This window comes from Homalodisca vitripennis, unplaced genomic scaffold, assembly GCF_021130785.1.
Source record: "Homalodisca vitripennis isolate AUS2020 unplaced genomic scaffold, UT_GWSS_2.1 ScUCBcl_2840;HRSCAF=7960, whole genome shotgun sequence".
Taxonomy (NCBI): domain Eukaryota; kingdom Metazoa; phylum Arthropoda; class Insecta; order Hemiptera; family Cicadellidae; genus Homalodisca; species Homalodisca vitripennis.
Window position 1 is genome coordinate 13,260 of NW_025778957.1, and position 17,936 is coordinate 31,195.

General features: G+C 33.2%; 1 protein-coding gene across 2 annotated transcripts; it reads right to left on the reverse strand.

Moving 5' to 3' along the window:
- Positions 1-2,448: 2,448 nt before the first annotated feature.
- Positions 2,449-12,975, reverse strand: LOC124372285 (nucleosome-remodeling factor subunit NURF301-like; the record flags this gene model as incomplete). Of its 2 annotated transcripts, none has more annotated exon segments than XM_046830665.1 (8): positions 2,449-3,292; positions 4,580-4,664; positions 5,940-6,135; positions 6,634-6,801; positions 7,395-7,633; positions 8,670-8,850; positions 11,918-12,176; positions 12,804-12,975. In XM_046830665.1, coding segments are annotated over 8 exon segments (1,503 nt in total), but the record flags the coding sequence as incomplete, so codon positions are not given.
- Between the last annotated feature and the right edge of the window lie 4,961 nt (positions 12,976-17,936).

Genomic DNA, 17,936 nt, shown 5'->3' on the forward strand with positions numbered 1-17,936 from the left:
TAGTAAGATGAACGTATTCGCAAAAAAAAGCCCAACCTGAACTGAACTGTTGATTGACCATGCTCTAGTTGTTTCAATCATTCAAGAAAACGTATATGCATAGGAAAAAGGAATTTTATTCTGTATTAAATTATATTAATTATGACAAAATACATTTTAATAAGAATAAATGTATTTTAACTTTTTCCAAATCAATTTAAACAATTAGAAATTTACAATTTAAGGAAAACATTCAAATCCAGTATCCTAAGAACAATAATTTATCGATTTTTGGGTGAAATAATTAATTATAACACCCAGCTCTTCATTATTATTAATTTGCGTTTTCTGGCAAATACTGGTGGTTGGTACACTTGGTCTGACATAATGGAAGTTTGAACATTCAATTCTGCAGAGGAACTAAAAAACTATCATAAAATGCTTGAAATTATTCACACAGAGTGCCAATTCTAAAACACGCTTGTTTTAAGACCGGATAGTGTGAGGAGTTATTGTTTTTTATCAAGAATATGTTGATTAAAAGTTTCTAATGTTTAAAAATGTATTACAATTTTCATTTACATTGCTTTTAACAAAACACACAAACATTAGGCATAAGGGAAAATCCATGGAGCCTAATTATTACTTCAAAACAAAAGTATATTTCAAATATTTAACAGTTTTTGAATATTTCACACAACAATTGAGGATTTCACATATGACTACTACACAGAATGTAAGTTAATTCATAATAAAAATTTAGTTTATTGCAACAACAAGAATTAGACGCATGAAATAAAGATTGTGCATTTCAGTGAAGTCATGCTGACAATTAATTCTTTCGTACTATTTGGAGACCAGCGGAGAAGTCTGCTATGTAAACTACTGAAGTTTTAGTTTCCATGTTACACTGTCAATATTTATAATTATTCAGTGAATAGCTTAAGTTTCGTCAAAATAACTTACTGTTTTTACCAGTTTTATTTTCGTCATGTATGTATTATGTAATTATTATGTCTGACATTATTACTTCTAGCTGATTATTATATTAAATAGATTGAACAATACTCATTTGTCATTGTAAAATTATGTAATTATAAAGTATACATTAAAAGAATGTCATCGATTGTTAAGTGTTACAATAAGTTGCGTATAATCCATGACCAGTTTTACTTTGTCTTTGCCACTTTAGTATGTCCTGAATCAATAACACGATCGATTTGTGTCAGGATCCACAACACGACAAAGGGAACAAAGAGAAAATAACTACGATGAGTAACAAATGTGACATTGCCGCATCATTGGTTAATGACCACACTCATAGCATCTAGTCTCACCTAGCTAGAATTAAAATGTACTTTACTCAAAATTTAGGTTGATTACAAAAATCCTTAATAATTGTTCCCCTATTTTATTATGATCAATATTAATTTATCAATAACATTCAAACAATATTAATCAAAAAATGAATTTTCTGAAAACATTTTTACATACTATTTTTTTTCAGTTAGCCATTTTGAATATTTAAAATTGTTCAACACTTTCGCTGCGGCTCTATCTTGAGTGATAATTATTTTAATAAGACAGCAAGCGCACTAGGACATCTGCCGCGTTAAAAACAGATTTTATTCAAGAAGACGGAATATTAAAATTAAATTTGAGAAAAATATCATCACAATCTAAGGTATCAATGGGCTATATTTCAAATTCTTTAAGGATGTCAATATTGTTAAAGCCTAGTAAACCTACAAACCGGCATAAAATTCTCTTAACTGATACAATACAATCAATATTCTTCAAGTTCCAGCCCTATCGTAAATTACAATAGTACCAATAATTTAGTACCATTTTCAAATCAAATTTAACCCATTACATTTTTTTCATTATTGTTTAACCAACAATCTATCTTGGTTTCACAAAGAATCGAAATTACTTTTTTATGAATTAAAAAAATTGTGTTTACTTTTTTATTCATTAAAAATACTGGAAACGACTTAAAATCTGTGGAATTTTCGGAGTATTTTACTAACTCTCATTGGATAATAATATAATTTACGTTGTTAATAACAGTCTCCAACAGTAGTTTAGCTGTGGCAATACAGACAAGTATTTTCAACATATATACCGACTACAGGCGATTCTACCACACATTTGATAAAGTTTTTGTTGTTAGACAGATGTAAGTTTTACATAATTTGGCAAACAAAATTTCACAACCAAACACAACAAAACTCAACAGTTCAACATGTAAGGGAACGCGCGGCAACACTGTTTTAGATTTCAAACCGTTCGCTCTTAAAAACATAATGGTAACTACATTTTGGCAAATTGAAAAATGTCATACGACTCACTAAGAGAGAATCTAAAATGTTGGATAACTGGGAATGTTGGATGTAAATAGAAAAAAGACAGCAATACACAAAAAGAAACAAAAATAAATACACAAAAGACGAATAAAACAATAACAAGTCCAAAATAAACTATTCATTCCTATTGTTTTCTTAATACAAATATAAACAATAAAGACTTCCACTGGAATTTTATTGTTTCTCAAATAGAAAATAAAAATTATATAATTATCACAAGTGGTAGCTCTTTTAAGATATTATTCTCATCGACCATGCAAAGAACCATGTTAATCACGAGTCACATTATGCTCTGTATGTACACTTAACACTCTAGGAGTCAATACGGATCTAGAAATAATTTATTCTATATTACATTTGTACATGTGGCTATATACATACAGAAACCCTGTATCACTTTACAAATTTGTTGTCCAAAGAGCCGACTCTGCGAGACCACCGCTCCATCCTACTTACACACCATCTACAAATCTATATAAGGCAATCGTTTCCAATTTTGGTAAATAATCAAATTAAATTTCCACATTTGATTTTGGTGGTATTTGAAATTTAATCACAACCGGCTAACCGACAACAGCACTAAACATACAAAAGTATATGGCATAAATTTGTAACAGGTTGTTAGAACAAAATAAACATTGATTTTATACCGTTGGTGGCTGAGGTCTTGAGGCGAATATAATAAACAAAACTTTATGAGATCGATTCAAACAGACCTTCCTCCCGAACACAAGTTCAAATCCACTACTTGTTGTCCACCAGCTTGTCTCGCAAACCTTTCACTTTCTGCACAAAATACGCTTCTAGGGACTCGGCACACTTGAAGAACGGTGATTCTCTCGGATTGTAGTATCGGCAGTTGTCGAATATCTTGGTCATGTCACCTATGAACTCACTCAGCTTCTTATACTGCCGGTCCGTTATCCTTAACTCGATTGTTTGAAGATCTGCAGACACACAATAATAAATTAGTGATGAATGCGAATTAATAAATGATGTTCATTTTAGTGTATACAGAACAGTAGAAATAGTTATTAAAAAGTCTTCTTATGTACCAATTGTGTCAGGTACCCTAATTCAACGTGGGCGAGACAGAAAGCTACATAATCTCCTCATTGTCTATAGATGCAGATTCTATCTATTAATACAATTTTATATTCTTGTATTGCTTCAATATTGAATTCAACACTGAAATTCCGGTCTTATTAGTTTAAAATTCCTCTTCTATAACTAGTATTTTATATAGTTGACAGATTTAATTGAACACTTTGAATTTACATCAAAACTAATATTGCTTTTGAATAGTTTCGTAAAGCTATGCTACTGCAGTTATAAACTATTTTATATCTTAATTTTGCACAATACGAGGAAAAACATTCTTCAGAAATTAAGTGCATTTTTAAAAAAAGGAATTCAATTTATCTTATATACAAGGTGTTCAGTAAAAGTATTCCAATACTTTGGTATTTTGTTCTACACATCAAAATGAGCAAACAAGTTCATATGAAGGTATGTCCTAAAACCTTTAGTTTTCTGTCTATCTATCTGTATGTGTTCTTTATCAAAAAATTATATCTTTTGAACCAGCTACAACAAAGTTATGAAACTTGACAATTAATTGTATTAAAATTTGATAGACCTTTTTGAAAATAAAATATTAAAAAAATCATTTAACCCGTTTAAAAATGGCGGACATTAGGTTTTGAGTTATTTTGGTTGGAATAATTTAAACGTCCAACATTTCGAAACAGGTAAAAGGATTTTGTTAATATTTTATTTTGAAAAAGGTCTACTAAAGATTACTACAATCCTCAAGATTCATGACTATTTTAACTGGTTCAAAACATATAATTTTTCTGATAAAGAACACATACAGACATATAGACGGAAAACTAAAGGTGTTAGGACATACCTTCATATGAATTTGTTTGCTCATTTTTATGTGTACAACAAAATATCAGAGTATTAGAACAACTTTTATTGAACACCCTGTATAATTTTTATTACAGTTTTACAAATTTATGTAAATGGTTTATTGATCTGGGTACACTTATTTTACCTTGATTTTAACAAATATACCGATGATGGATAGTACTTTTCAGACTGTTAAATTTCCAACATTTAATAACACTCAGGGTGATGACGACGAGAACTATTCTGCTATGGTCAATTTAAACATACACTCTTTTTATCTTTCACATTTTTTTAAAAACCGTGTACGTGTACTCACTCACCCATAGGTTCCTTGATGACTTTGTAGTAATCTGGAGCTTCGGTGGGATCAACGGGTTCCATGAATGGCCAGGCACTTTTGTGGCTCTGGAAATACAACCAGACAGTTAAACTCACTATTGTCAATGTGGAAATTGATACAATTCTGTAATCTTCCTGCTGCTACCGGCTGAGTACCCAACACCACGTCCTACAGGAATCATGTTGACAACATTCTCCCTTTTGGTTATAAATTAACCTTTCACGGATGTATACATATATATCTGCTAGAGTACTCCGCTTTAGAAAAGCTTAATAGTGGCTGTTGTGTTTTAATTCCCATCTACACCACCCGGATAACACTTTTGCCAATTTTTAAGTGTATGAAAAATTACTAATCTGTCTCAACATCAGGGAACAGCTGATGGTTAGTACCAATATGGCAACATCGCCTTATACGTCATTGGACTGTATCATCATTTTAATAGTGTGTTTGTGGCAAAAGAAAGAAAAATATTCGCAAAACTATAAATGTATTTTTTAAATAACACTACGTCCATCACAAGAAGTTTACAAAACTACAAACAAAAACTTTCAATTCATGTCTTCAGTATTATATTGTAATTGCAATTTGTTTTTGTGTTGGCAATACCCCAATTTCTCAGTAATATTTACTAAAACAAGCTACATTTAAAAATAAAAACATTGCATTTTGATTATAATGTACTATTTAGCCTAGTATATACATTTTTGTTTTTAGGCTCGTGTAGTTTTTTGTAAGAATTGCATGTAACTTGACGTTATATCGTAAATTAATTGAAAAAAAAAAACAAATTTGTTGTTTGAATTTAGATACAAACACAACTATTAAAGAAATTAATTAAACATTTGATTTTGTCACATGAGTACTGTTCATTTTATTCCAATTACATTTTACACATCTTTTTACATTTACATTTTTTATTTAGAAACTACACCCTAACACAAAACTCAAAAATGGTTTGCTTACTGAGCGACTTCTGCTAGTAGGGTTAAATTATTCAAAGCTAACTACACTGAACTTGATATGTATCTGAATTGAGATTTTCACTGTGAGGCGTTTCTCTTAGATGTGAATTACTAAATCAGGTGTTGTGTTTGCCTTGCCTCACAATGATCATGCATTTTTCTTCTATAAGCAAGAACATTTATCTGAGAGAAAGATAAGAATGCTTCCCTAATTTTTCAACACCTCTGCTAAAAATACATATAATTTAAAAATTCAACTTTCAATACATTTAAAATGTTTGTGTATATTAGAAAATGACACAACTAATTGTGTCTTTAGAAGATTTAACAACTGATAGACCAAAAATTAAAACTTTCACTCAGCACGAAACTCACTTGCAGCTGCTTGATGAGTTTCCGGAGAGCCTCAAAATCCTTTGTGTTGAGATTCTTCATGTTGGCGAAGTTGATGGAGGAGTTGCGCTGACAGTTGGGGCAGACATACTCATCGATGTTGTCCGCTTCCGACTGCAGGATGCCTACACAGCGGCCGTGGAACCAGTCCTGACAACGGTCGCAGCAGATGTAGAACCTGCGCACAATTGCATCATCAGTTTTGCCTTAATATAATTATGTTGTATATAATGTTTAGGGCTTCAATTGAAATATGATATGAATATTATGTTATTTATGGGTTAATAATTTTGAGTATTCAAACTCAGAACAAAAACCTTTTTTTGTACAATAAGAAAACTTTAAATGGCCTATTTTGTACACAATAATGCTGTGACCGTGGGCTATACCATACATGACATCAATGTATTTTCTTTACATTTGTTTTTACGTTTTATGACAACTTCAAGATACTATGATTAGTCAGTACGGTATACAAACTATTATGAAATAATTTTTGTGTAAAACTGTTTGAGACTGTATTTATCAGAGGTAATTTACGAAAATATAACATTTATCAAAAAAATGTGCTTCTATAAAAAAATGTAGTTGTTACATAAAAAGGTATTTTGCAGATTTTTGGCTGCTTGCGAAGGGTTAAATTGTAATTTTACTGAACGAGGCAACATATACTTACTGAGACTCGTCGTAGGGCTGCTTGCAGAGGCAGTAGAGCTCCTGGGTGTCACGTGCGTGTCGACACTCTGTGCAGACAAACTCCGTCAGTGTCTTGCTCATGTCCTCGGTGATGCCTACACAGTCGCCGTGGAACCAGTTGTTGCACAGGTCACACCCAACGTAGAACCTGCCGTGAACAATCACATCCTCAACACCCACACTCACAGTACACAACATTAACTAAATACCTTTTAAACTGTACATACTTCCACATAATCACAATTAAAATCAAGGCACACATCATATCATAGGACAAGGTTGTACTGACTCAGTAGAAACCTGCTCTACTCATGTAGAAGTTCTCCTTTTGGCCTTTATGTACTCTGAGTTTTGTATAAATCTATCATAATACAGACCTAATTAAATAACAAATTATTGATTTGATTTTGAACAAAGTATTTTGTCAGTAAAATTAGTAAGTAGTAATTACACTATTCTGATCTAACGTGATCAAATCTCTGTCCTTAACAATCTAATTGAAAAAGAGTGTTGCAATATACAACAGAAAGAATTAAAAATCAAGCAGTCTTTAGCTAATTAGCCTAGTCATACACTGAGATGATAACAAAAAAGTCGACAATTAAATCGTGCCACTGGGCCCATCATTGCTCTTCTTCGTCGGCTCATTGAAACTGTTGGAATGGATGAAACAAAATAAAGAAACATCGCTCAACTACCCCATTTTTAACATTTCTCACTAAATTGCCTACAAATACATACTTGGTGTCATCATATGGCGTTCGACACAGGCACAACAGTTTTTCCTTCTTGTTGGATGGCTTGGAGGATGGTGGAACGGCGGATGGAGCCTTGTTGTTCTTGCGCCGGGGCGCATGGACCGGTGCACTCTTCCGTTTCGCACTGCCTGTTGTTGTGCGCTCAGTTCGGCCAGGCGGAGTGTCATCTTGCTTGTTGCGCTCAACCTTGGTGCGTGCCGCCAGCTCCAAAGTCAGTTCTTGCTGCAAAGACGACTTCAAGTCATACAATCGATTAATCATTAGTACGGCATACAAACTATTAAAAAATAATTTTAAATACAAATTTTGAATATAGAACAATATTATTTATTGTTAGATTGATCCGAGATTTAATTTTTGATGGTCTTAACTTGTAATGCACTTCAATATAAGTTACACTGACATTTTTTTCACATTTCATCATTCATAGAGAAAGCAAGCGAAAGAAAACACTAATTAAGATACTTGTCCATGTTATTTTTAAAGTTCAAATATTATCCTCAATAATTTGAATGTTACACGGATACTTGAGAGGTGAATTCTTTTCTTCTACAGCAGAATTTGTTATCTCTTTTAATGCTACAGCATCACTGAGTGGTTATGCGATTTAGCCTTAAACTTGACAGAATCACTCTAGAAATTTGTGTGCATTTTGTATAATACACAGTAGTTACGTAACATCACTAGTTGTGTAACTGTGGTTTTTAATTGGTGTTGGAAGTATCTTGTCGTTCCAAAATTTGAACAGTTAGATTTGACTTCTTTTCTCTAAACAATCTGAACAAACCCAGTCATTTAGTTCAATTGGATTGTTAACATTTGGGGACTATACTTTATTGTGAGGGAAGTATTATGAACCTTCACCGGTTCAGGCATGTTTGCACATGCACTTACAGCCTAAAGGTTGGGCACTATTCTCAATCATATGAGCAATGATCAGTTTTGTTAACTGTTATTTAATTCGGTTAGTATTATTACATGAAATCTTTAGCAAAATAATGAAAACAAGTCCAATTATTACGCAATAATTAAACTAATACTGAAATATACAAGATATTGTAAATAGGCCTATGTCATATAATAATCATTTCACTACTTTAACATACAACGTTTATGTCTTGCTTAGAAACGTTTTCTCACGAAAATATAACATATTTTCCTGTAAAACTATTCACTTCAGTATATAACAGTAGAGCAAATGCTGTAGCACCAAAAGAAACTAGAATCTAACTAAACGGATATAACGTTTTAAACTTACCTGTATTTGGATTTGCAGATCTTTCTCCAGCAAAGCCCTCTTTTTCAGAATGTCTTTCTTCAGTAACTCTTTATGCCTGAACAAGAGGACCTGCAGTTTGGTCTGTATCTGTTGCCGCTTCTTCTCTTCTTGCAGCTTCCCTGACCTGCCACCCTTGCCTCCACCACTGCTTCTCTCACTTCTACAACAAGGATGCTCTCAAAATATACTTCCTTCAAAATGAACACTCTGTATTAATTACTGAACACAACTCATTTTTTAAGTCCAACAGTTAATACTTTGAGGTGAAATATTAAACCTAAAAATAATTTAATTACTAATGGAAAAAACTGCTGAATTTCCTATGAAAATATTAATTATTATAACCCTTGCAGCACCATAAGTACAAGGGCTGAACATGCTCGAAATGCTGTAATTGCGAATACCCGCAAAATGATTGTTTACTTGTTTTGTGTAGTTCTGAGTTAGTCTGATAGAGTATTCAAGAAGTTTGTTTCAGTAGTTTAAAAATGTACTGCATTCCACCTGACCGCCTCTGTGCTTATCGATCAACGCTAGATAGGTTTTTGTCTCACAGACAGCAGTTTGGTAGTACCGTAAAAGTGCCGCAAGAGCGTATATACGAGGGTCTTCCAGAAAGTAAAGAACGATTGCGCATCACGGGCGGCGCAGTTCCCCCCACCACCGCGGTAGATAGCTTGTTCGTTAGCCACACCTTCTGCCTCAGTGTGGGCTGAGTAGCGGTACAGTGAGGTCACGTTTGCGTCTCCTGTGAAAGTTTAAAATTGCGGCGTTAATTGAAAATCCCGCCAAGTGTGAACTGCGTAGTGTGATACGGTTTCTGAATGCACAGAATGTTCGACCTATTGAAATTTATAGGCAAATTAAGGCAGTTTACGGTGACAATGCGATGAACGAGTCATCAGTGAGAAAATGGTGCATTCAATTTAAGGAAGGTCGAACTAATGTGCACGACGAGGAACGAAGTGGAAGGCCGTCACTCGTTACTGACGAGTTGGCAGCGAAAGTTGATGGAAAAATTCAACAAAACCGTCGTTTCACTTTGAGTGGTCTAGTGGAATTTTTTCCACAAATTTCAAGGTCGCTTTTGCACGAAATAGTGACTGAACGTCTTGGTTATCAGAAAATGTGTGCTCGTTGGGTGCCTAAGAATCTTACTGATGTCCACAAGACTAAACGGATGGGAGCAGCTCTTGAGTTTTTGACTCAGTATGACGAAGAAGGTGATGCGTTTCTTGACCGCATCGTAACGGGTGACGAAACTTGGGTTTCCTATCGAACCCCGGAAACAAAGCTCCAGTCAATGGAATGGCATCACTCGAATTCACCAACAAAAACAGGAAAAGAAAAACCAAATTTGAACACCAGGAAATTGATGGCAACAGTTTTTTGGGACCGAAAAGGCCTAATCCATGTGGAGTTCATGCCGAGAGGCGAAACAATCAACTCAGAGACCTACATCGAGACCTTGCATAGGCTTCGCCGCGCTATTCAGAACAAACGACGCGGAATGCTGTCGTCGAAAGTGGTGCTGATCTACGACAATGCTCGGCCTCATTGCAGTGCACGAACCAAAGCAGAACTCAATTCTTTCAAATGGCAAATCTTCGGACACCCTCCGTATAGTCCAGATCTGGCTCCGAGTGACTATCACTTGTTTCCAAAGTTGAAAGTGTTTTTAGGCGGAAAAAACTTTTTGGGTGACGAAGACCTCAAAGAAGGAGTAAAAACGTGGCTTCATTCCTTGGCGGCAGAACAGTATAACGTCGGTATAGAAAAACTGGTGCCACGCTACAACAAGTGCCTTGACAGTTCCGGCGATTTTGTAGAAAAATAGAGTAAGTTTATAAGTATTTATAAATAAATTTTTCATGCTCTTATCTTTTGTTTTTATTGACTTATAACAAAACGTTCTTTACTTTCTGGAAGACCCTCGTATGTATCCTCCTGCCGACCCAAGCACTGAGGTGTGTATAACTGAGCGATAAAGTGCTGTGTTGTTTCAGGTGTTTTATTACCCTCTCTCTCTAGGATATATAAAACTTGCGAAATGAGAATTCAGGAATGGTGAATCCAAACAATTCAGATCTTGACGATTCGTGTAAAGGGCACTAAATACTTTGTTTTAGAATAAAAAAAATATTTATACGCAGTTTCTTCTACTTTCGTTGCATAGAAAAAGAAAATAAAATAAACATTGAGAAAACATTATTTTTATTTTTTGATAATTGATGAGTGCTAATCAATGTTAACCTGGCACTTTATGTTTAATGTTAACTGTTTTAATTGCAAAATTTCACTCGTTTAGAGATATATTCTGTTCATAATGATTTCTTTGTGTTTACTAAATTACCATTTACAACCACTTGTCACATATATCTGTAGCATGCTCATGACATTTTTTCATAGCATCATATTGTATGGAATCATCCTATGGGGTACAGTCATAATATTTAAAAAGTTTTACTAATACAGAAAAAGGCTCTTAGAGTTATCAACCCTTATATTTATTCATGTCCGATTAAAGTAAAACAGAATCTTGGTGACTTTTCTCTTGGTCATCTGTACTAACATTCATCTGTATCCCTACTAGATGCAGCTTATATTTAGATTAGCCCTATTATAGATTAAGAAAATTATAATCTATGTATTCTTTTATTGGTATCAGTTTGTTTAATAAAGTACCTCTTGCCAGTCATAACATTGTCTTAGTAAATTCAAATCAGTGATGTATAGATGGCTGTTAACTAGACCTTTTTATAGTATAGATGAATATCTAGCACTTTCTGTCATAGTTGTTTAATTTTAATTTTAAACCTATCTGTATTGTAGTCTACCTAAATGTTTCACTGTTTGAACTATTATTGAATATTTTACCTATTTATTCTCTGATAAATCAGTTATTAATTTACTTTCTGTAGAATCTGTTTATACATTCATAATAAATACATTGTATTTACTGTTGATTGTTTAACTTTTGTGTTTAGTTAAACATAAGCTATTATGGTTTCATCTCGGCCAGTCTGGTTTTTCACTTGAATTAACATTTAATTTAATATATTGAGAGCTAATATTCTATTGAAGCTTTGGTGACGGTGTCAATGCATTTTAATGATGTTATGATGACTAATAAAGATTCTTGAACAAAATTACAATTACCATAACATTAAATCTGCGCACCCCAAGAAATACTCAAAACCCCAATGACATCTCAAAGCAGTACTCACTTGCCCTCCTTATGTTCTACCCTCTGCACTTTCTTCTTAGGAGTCTCCCCTTCCGTACTATCGTGAGCCGGTGCCGAAGGCCGCTTCCTGGCCGGTGCAGGTTTAGCGGGCGGGGTTGGCGCAACGGGTGATGGAGCAGGACTGACTGGCGCGACTCCCTCCTTCTTCACCTGCTTCTCCTGCTGGTACCTCTGTAGTTGCAGCAGCTTCTCCTCGATCTCGGGGTTCAAGTTCTCTTGTTTCAGTGCATTCTTGATGGCTGTTACAACAAACACCATATTTACAAGATGCTTTAAATGCAGTGCGTTTGGTTTCATTGTCAAGTAGAAATACATAAATATTAAATTGATAAATTAAAAGATCCTTACAAAAATTACTGTCTGTTAATACTCTAATAGTCTTTGGATTTGTCATTAAGTTCCGGATGCCAATTTACATTGTTTCGATCAGCTGTTATTCCGGATGTAACATGTACGAAAGTTTGCTGTCATTACGTCAATAATAACACATTTAGATTGTTATACGTTGTTTATAAATAGTAGATAAGCACAGATTTGCCTCCTTCCCGGCGACATCGCTTCCTTTTGGGAGGCACAACACAAGAACCGATCATCGTAAATCAAATAGAGTCTGTTCTTTCTAATAAAGCAGTTTTTTTTATTAGTACCGAGTTTTTTCTTTTCTTACGCTTAGAACAAGTCAGTTCAAATAGTTAAATAAATAAATAATTAAATAATACCACTAACATTGAATGTGAAAATAATTGTTATTTTCAAACTAACCGTACAACAGGAATTGCTCTAATCATGGCAATATATAGAAAGTATTCCATTCAAACAAAAACAAACAAACTAAGCACTTCCAAGACCGAAAAAAGTGCACTTACATTGTTGTATGTAGTCGGAGGTGACAACAAACTTGTTAGGTGACGCATTGGCCTGGAGGGTGGCAGGGGAAGGGGAGGGGGGAACAGTAGCAGACGATGGAGACAACAGCTGCTGTTGCCCGTTCATCAGCACGGTCTGTTGAGGCGTCACAGCATTTGTACCCAGGTTGGCCTAGACACACAAAAATACAACAGTGACACAAATAGGTGTCCATTTGACCATCTAATTATAATTAATTATGAAAACCTATGTTACACATCAGTTTCTACCTACTATCTACGCCTCTGAACATGTCATACACAACATTTACTTCCATTCCATTCAGTTTTTTTCACTAACTGGTGACATATTTCATCCTCTTTCACTCATTTTGCAACGTAAGAACATTAGTAATATATGATAACAGTGATTATTATGGAAACTAGATTGTTTCATTGGAACTGGTCATGCAAATGTCAAAGAAACAATAAATGAAAGTAAATATAGTTGTTCAAAAGAATATCAAAACACATACAACTATCTGACTATCGAATACTCGAATTTTAATAAATATGAATATTTTACAAGTAGATAACCTTAAATATGGCAGATATATTTGTATTAACCCTTATAACGTCAGTATAACTTTTCACGACTTCCAGCAAACGGCACAATATTAAAAAAAAAAAAAATTTTAATGTGTAAAGTTCATTTTTATTTTTACTTTCTATAATTATGGTAAGTATAAAAAAGTAAAAATTTTAAAATTATAAAGTCACTATACTCAGGATCGTCAATGTTACGAGACATGTTATTTATCACTAATAATGAACACTAAATAGGTGACACTAAACACTAAAATGACACTAAAAACACTAAATGAATACTAAAACTAAGATATCAATACTTTTAACAAATAAATAAAAACCATATAAACAGAAAACACGACGAAGGAAACCGACTCAGCGATGGTTAGACACGCACTACCTGAAGCCAAACTGCAAACAAAAGCGCGCGCGCTGTACGGCGTCTGTGCCGTGTGGCGGGGAGAGTGTCTAGACACCGCGTCTATTGTTTCAAACAATGTAACGCGACAGCTATATTTTGACGCTTGACATAGATCAATAACCCACACACATGGTTGACGCATACCGTTAGTGACATTGATCAGATTTAAAAGGAACTTAAATTTGCTATAGACGCAGTTTTGTGTTGATGCGCCGTACCGCGTCTTTGCCGTTTGGAGATAGTTTGTCTATGCGCCATACAGCGTCTGTGATGTTATAAGGGTTAAATAAGTCAGCCATTTTAACCGAAATGGCTGATATATGTATAGAAGGTTACATTGTTAATACGATTACATTCTTGAAATCTTGCTGTAGAGAGCCATCTTCAATCACCGGATATTAAACGTGTTTCAACATTCTTTGAGCTGGAAATCCGAAATGACGTAGCTTGTGTAATCTTCATTAATTGTTGGCAACATAGACCAACAGATGGACTAATAGAGGTTTTTCTTTGATTGAAGTAAAGTACAACAGTGTCAGTAAACATTTTCAATTTCCTCCCTTATAAATGGAAGTTCAGGACGGGGTTATTGTGATAGCCACACAATAAGAGAAGACATATAATACAAACATGTTGTCTTAAGTTAGACGGCATCTTGATATATTTACCCCAATTTACGGTTTTAATTCCTCAAAAAGATAAAAATCAAATCAAGATAAATGTTTTATTTTTTCAATTGCACAAAATTGACCTTGTAATGGCAGACACTGTTCCAAACCAACGACTCCTCTTATTTTAATCTTATCATACCAAACCAAAATAGACCTCAACTTCTTAATCTAATGATAATATGACACACTGTATTTCCTTACGTTGCATTGCACAATTAAATCATTAATATTAACAGTTGGTTTATAACAAGATTCAATGTAACTGACTCAAAGACTAAGGGCATTCACAGATAGCATTATCTCTCAAGGACACAAATAGCAGATACACCCTATCAAAGTAGCAGATTACTGGATGTATGAGGGTGGTGCATGACTAGATCATGGATGTTGTAATTTTAAAAAGTGTAAAAAGAGCCGTATGATATCCTAGATTTTGTTTACTTCGAAAATTTCAAAACAATAAGAGTCTGTGATATTTTATTGTATTATAATGTGGAAAATTATCATTAATTACCTGACAAAAAAGAGTAAATGGTAGAATATACTATTGTAAACATTTTAGGATCCAAAACAGTTATATTGTTGTTTTGTAACATTTAAACTCTTTCGAGACTCATAAAAATTGCCAATTTCTCTTTATGGTTATATAATATTTACAGTCAAAGGAATTTGACATGGAATAAATACTGTATTTTTGTGATTAGTGTAGAGTAAAACAAAGTATAAAAAATTTACATAATTTAAAAATGTAAGCCTTTTGTTACCACCTTATTACATTTTTACTGTATAGTATATAATATTAAAAATAAAGTTTTTTTATTATTTAAGTAAAAATTCCCAGCTTAATACCAACCGTATTAGTGGCTATTTGATTGTAGCCTTAACAATAATGTTAAACCTCATGCACTTTTACGACTTCATTTTTAGTTGTAAATGTATGGTAAATGTCTCATTTATAAAATACAAATGTTTTTTATTATTTTCAACATTTGTGTAGGTAATTCAGAAAAATTTCAAACTTTAAGGTACTTGATCATTTAAATGTTCAAAATGTATACATACACTTTACGAAAATGCTAAAAAACATTTTGGATGCATATTAATTATATCTTTGAAATGAGACATCTCCATAACAGTAAGTTTAAAAACAGTGTAAAAACGCATGAGGTTTGATATTGCTCCTTATGTGATAAAACTAAAGACAGTTTTTTTCTACAGCCAGCGTTAATGTACATCTGTTTGTGGATCAAACCATTCTTGTGTTATTGCATATACGTTTATTAACTTAAGTATTTTTTGTGCAACAATGTGTTTGCTTAGTTACAATTAATTTTTGCTTTTTTTGAATTACATCAACACTCTCACCATCTTCGTTTAGACAAGGTGCATGCTCCTTCATTTTCAACTTTATTTTGCACTCATGTCAATTACCAAATATTAAGGTAATGATAGACAAGCAAAATAAGAATTTGCTTTAGTAATTTCAACTCTTGTTTGGAAAAAAATTCACCCAGCCAGCCATTTATATTGAGGGACAGATAGGAGCAAAGTATGGAGAAAAGAGTGGATATGGGTCAAAACCCTACCTCCTCTTTTAACCATAACTGCAAAAGAAAGATCTGTTTACTTTAATAATGAAATAGATTACTTTTAGGAACCAGTTGTGAATGCTTCATTTGCAATTGTCTAATTGGATTCTGATGCATTTTACACATCTGTAATAGCCAAAGTTTTTTCCAAGTTGATTCTTTGGGCAGTTCTAAAATATTAACCTTCTATTTTAAATCCCGTGCTCTTCCTCTAGTACACAAAAGGTTGAGCTAGAATTAGTAATCCACAATTAGGGCCAATCCACAATTTTCGATTCTCGAATCCGAATCTTATATGAAATAGATTTCCGATTCTCAAAATTTGAACACCAATGGGTTTTAGAATTAAGTATGATTTAAACAAATGATCACCAATTCAATTTCTGTCATTCTCAAATCTTTGAGGACTCATATCTTAATACAACAAGTAATTCAAGAATACCACTCTATTGTGAAGGAATTTGCAGAGAGACTCAGAGAAATAGCTGTGATTTAAGAACAAAGTCTTATCCTCTACCTTCTAGACTTTATTTTTACAGATTAAATATGGTCATTTGATACATTAAAATATGGGCTTCCACAATACATGTTTTTAATCTGCAAAAAAAAAAAAAAAAAATAGGCAAGAATTTGTATAACTTACAAATTATTTTAGCTTTAAAAAATGTTTAAAAATTTTAAACCAACCCTAGTCATGATAAAAAAAAAACTATTGAAGTATAAACATTATATATTTCAGACAAGAAATATTTACATAACCACAAAAATTACAAATGAACAAAAATTAGATCCTGACATCCCTGCAGATTAGAAGTGCCATTGCATAGACTTATCATAGAAACTAGAAACTGAAAGCAATATTATTTATTAAAGCACAATAATTTGGTAATTAAGTTATCTATCTACGGTTTTTTCATAAAAAATATACAACAAAAAAGTTATAGTAATCAGTAATTGGCAGCGGTCGTCTGCAAATAAACAAGGCAGATTCATGGCAATGCACAAAAATAAATATAGCAAAATACCTACTGAAAGCAAAATATTATTTTCATAAACACGATAAGTTGTTCATTAGGTTACCTATTTATGGGTTCTCATACATAAAGTTACAACAAAATTAAATTTTTGTGATTGGTAATTTGCGACAGTTCTTGTATGCGAATAAAAGCATCTGACTCAAGCCACTACAAACACGAAACTACAGGAAATACTAAATGCAAGTATAATACTTTTTTTAAGTAAAATAAAAAACATTTTAACGACTGGTAATTTTGTGTACTGTCAATCAGCCGATGATTAATGAAGCGGCGGATCTCTGCAGATTCGAACGTAGAATCCCATCGATCAATTCTCAAATCCGAATCTTTGTTGAAGATTTGAGATTTGGCTTTAACTCATCAGTAGCTGGACTAGTGATGGAAGAAAACAGTGCATCTTGTATATATGACAATGATTTAGACATAAAGATGGTGGCAAATCCGAGGTTCCAGTTTTAACATGGGGCTAAAGTTTTAAAAACTGTTTTACAAATACAAACTGATCTCAAATCAAACAATGTATTACTTCAGACTCTTAGATTTTAGTGTCTCAATGCTAATGAACGGTTAATATACTTGATTATCTGTAAATAGCAATGATTTATAATTTTTTTTTTTTTTCTTTTTTTATGGCCTACATTGGACCACTTTAGTCACTTTATAAATTTATTGTAGTCTTTCTTCGTTTTATCCACTCCCAATATTTCCTTCATCCTTTTCCGAGCGTAAATTTCCTTTTCCTCCTCCGCGATACCACTCTTCCTATTCGTTGTTTGTTTCTTTTCCAGCTGGTAGTGTAGAGTGTTTTTGTCCATTCAATAATCTCTCAATGTGTTTTTGTCTTGTGA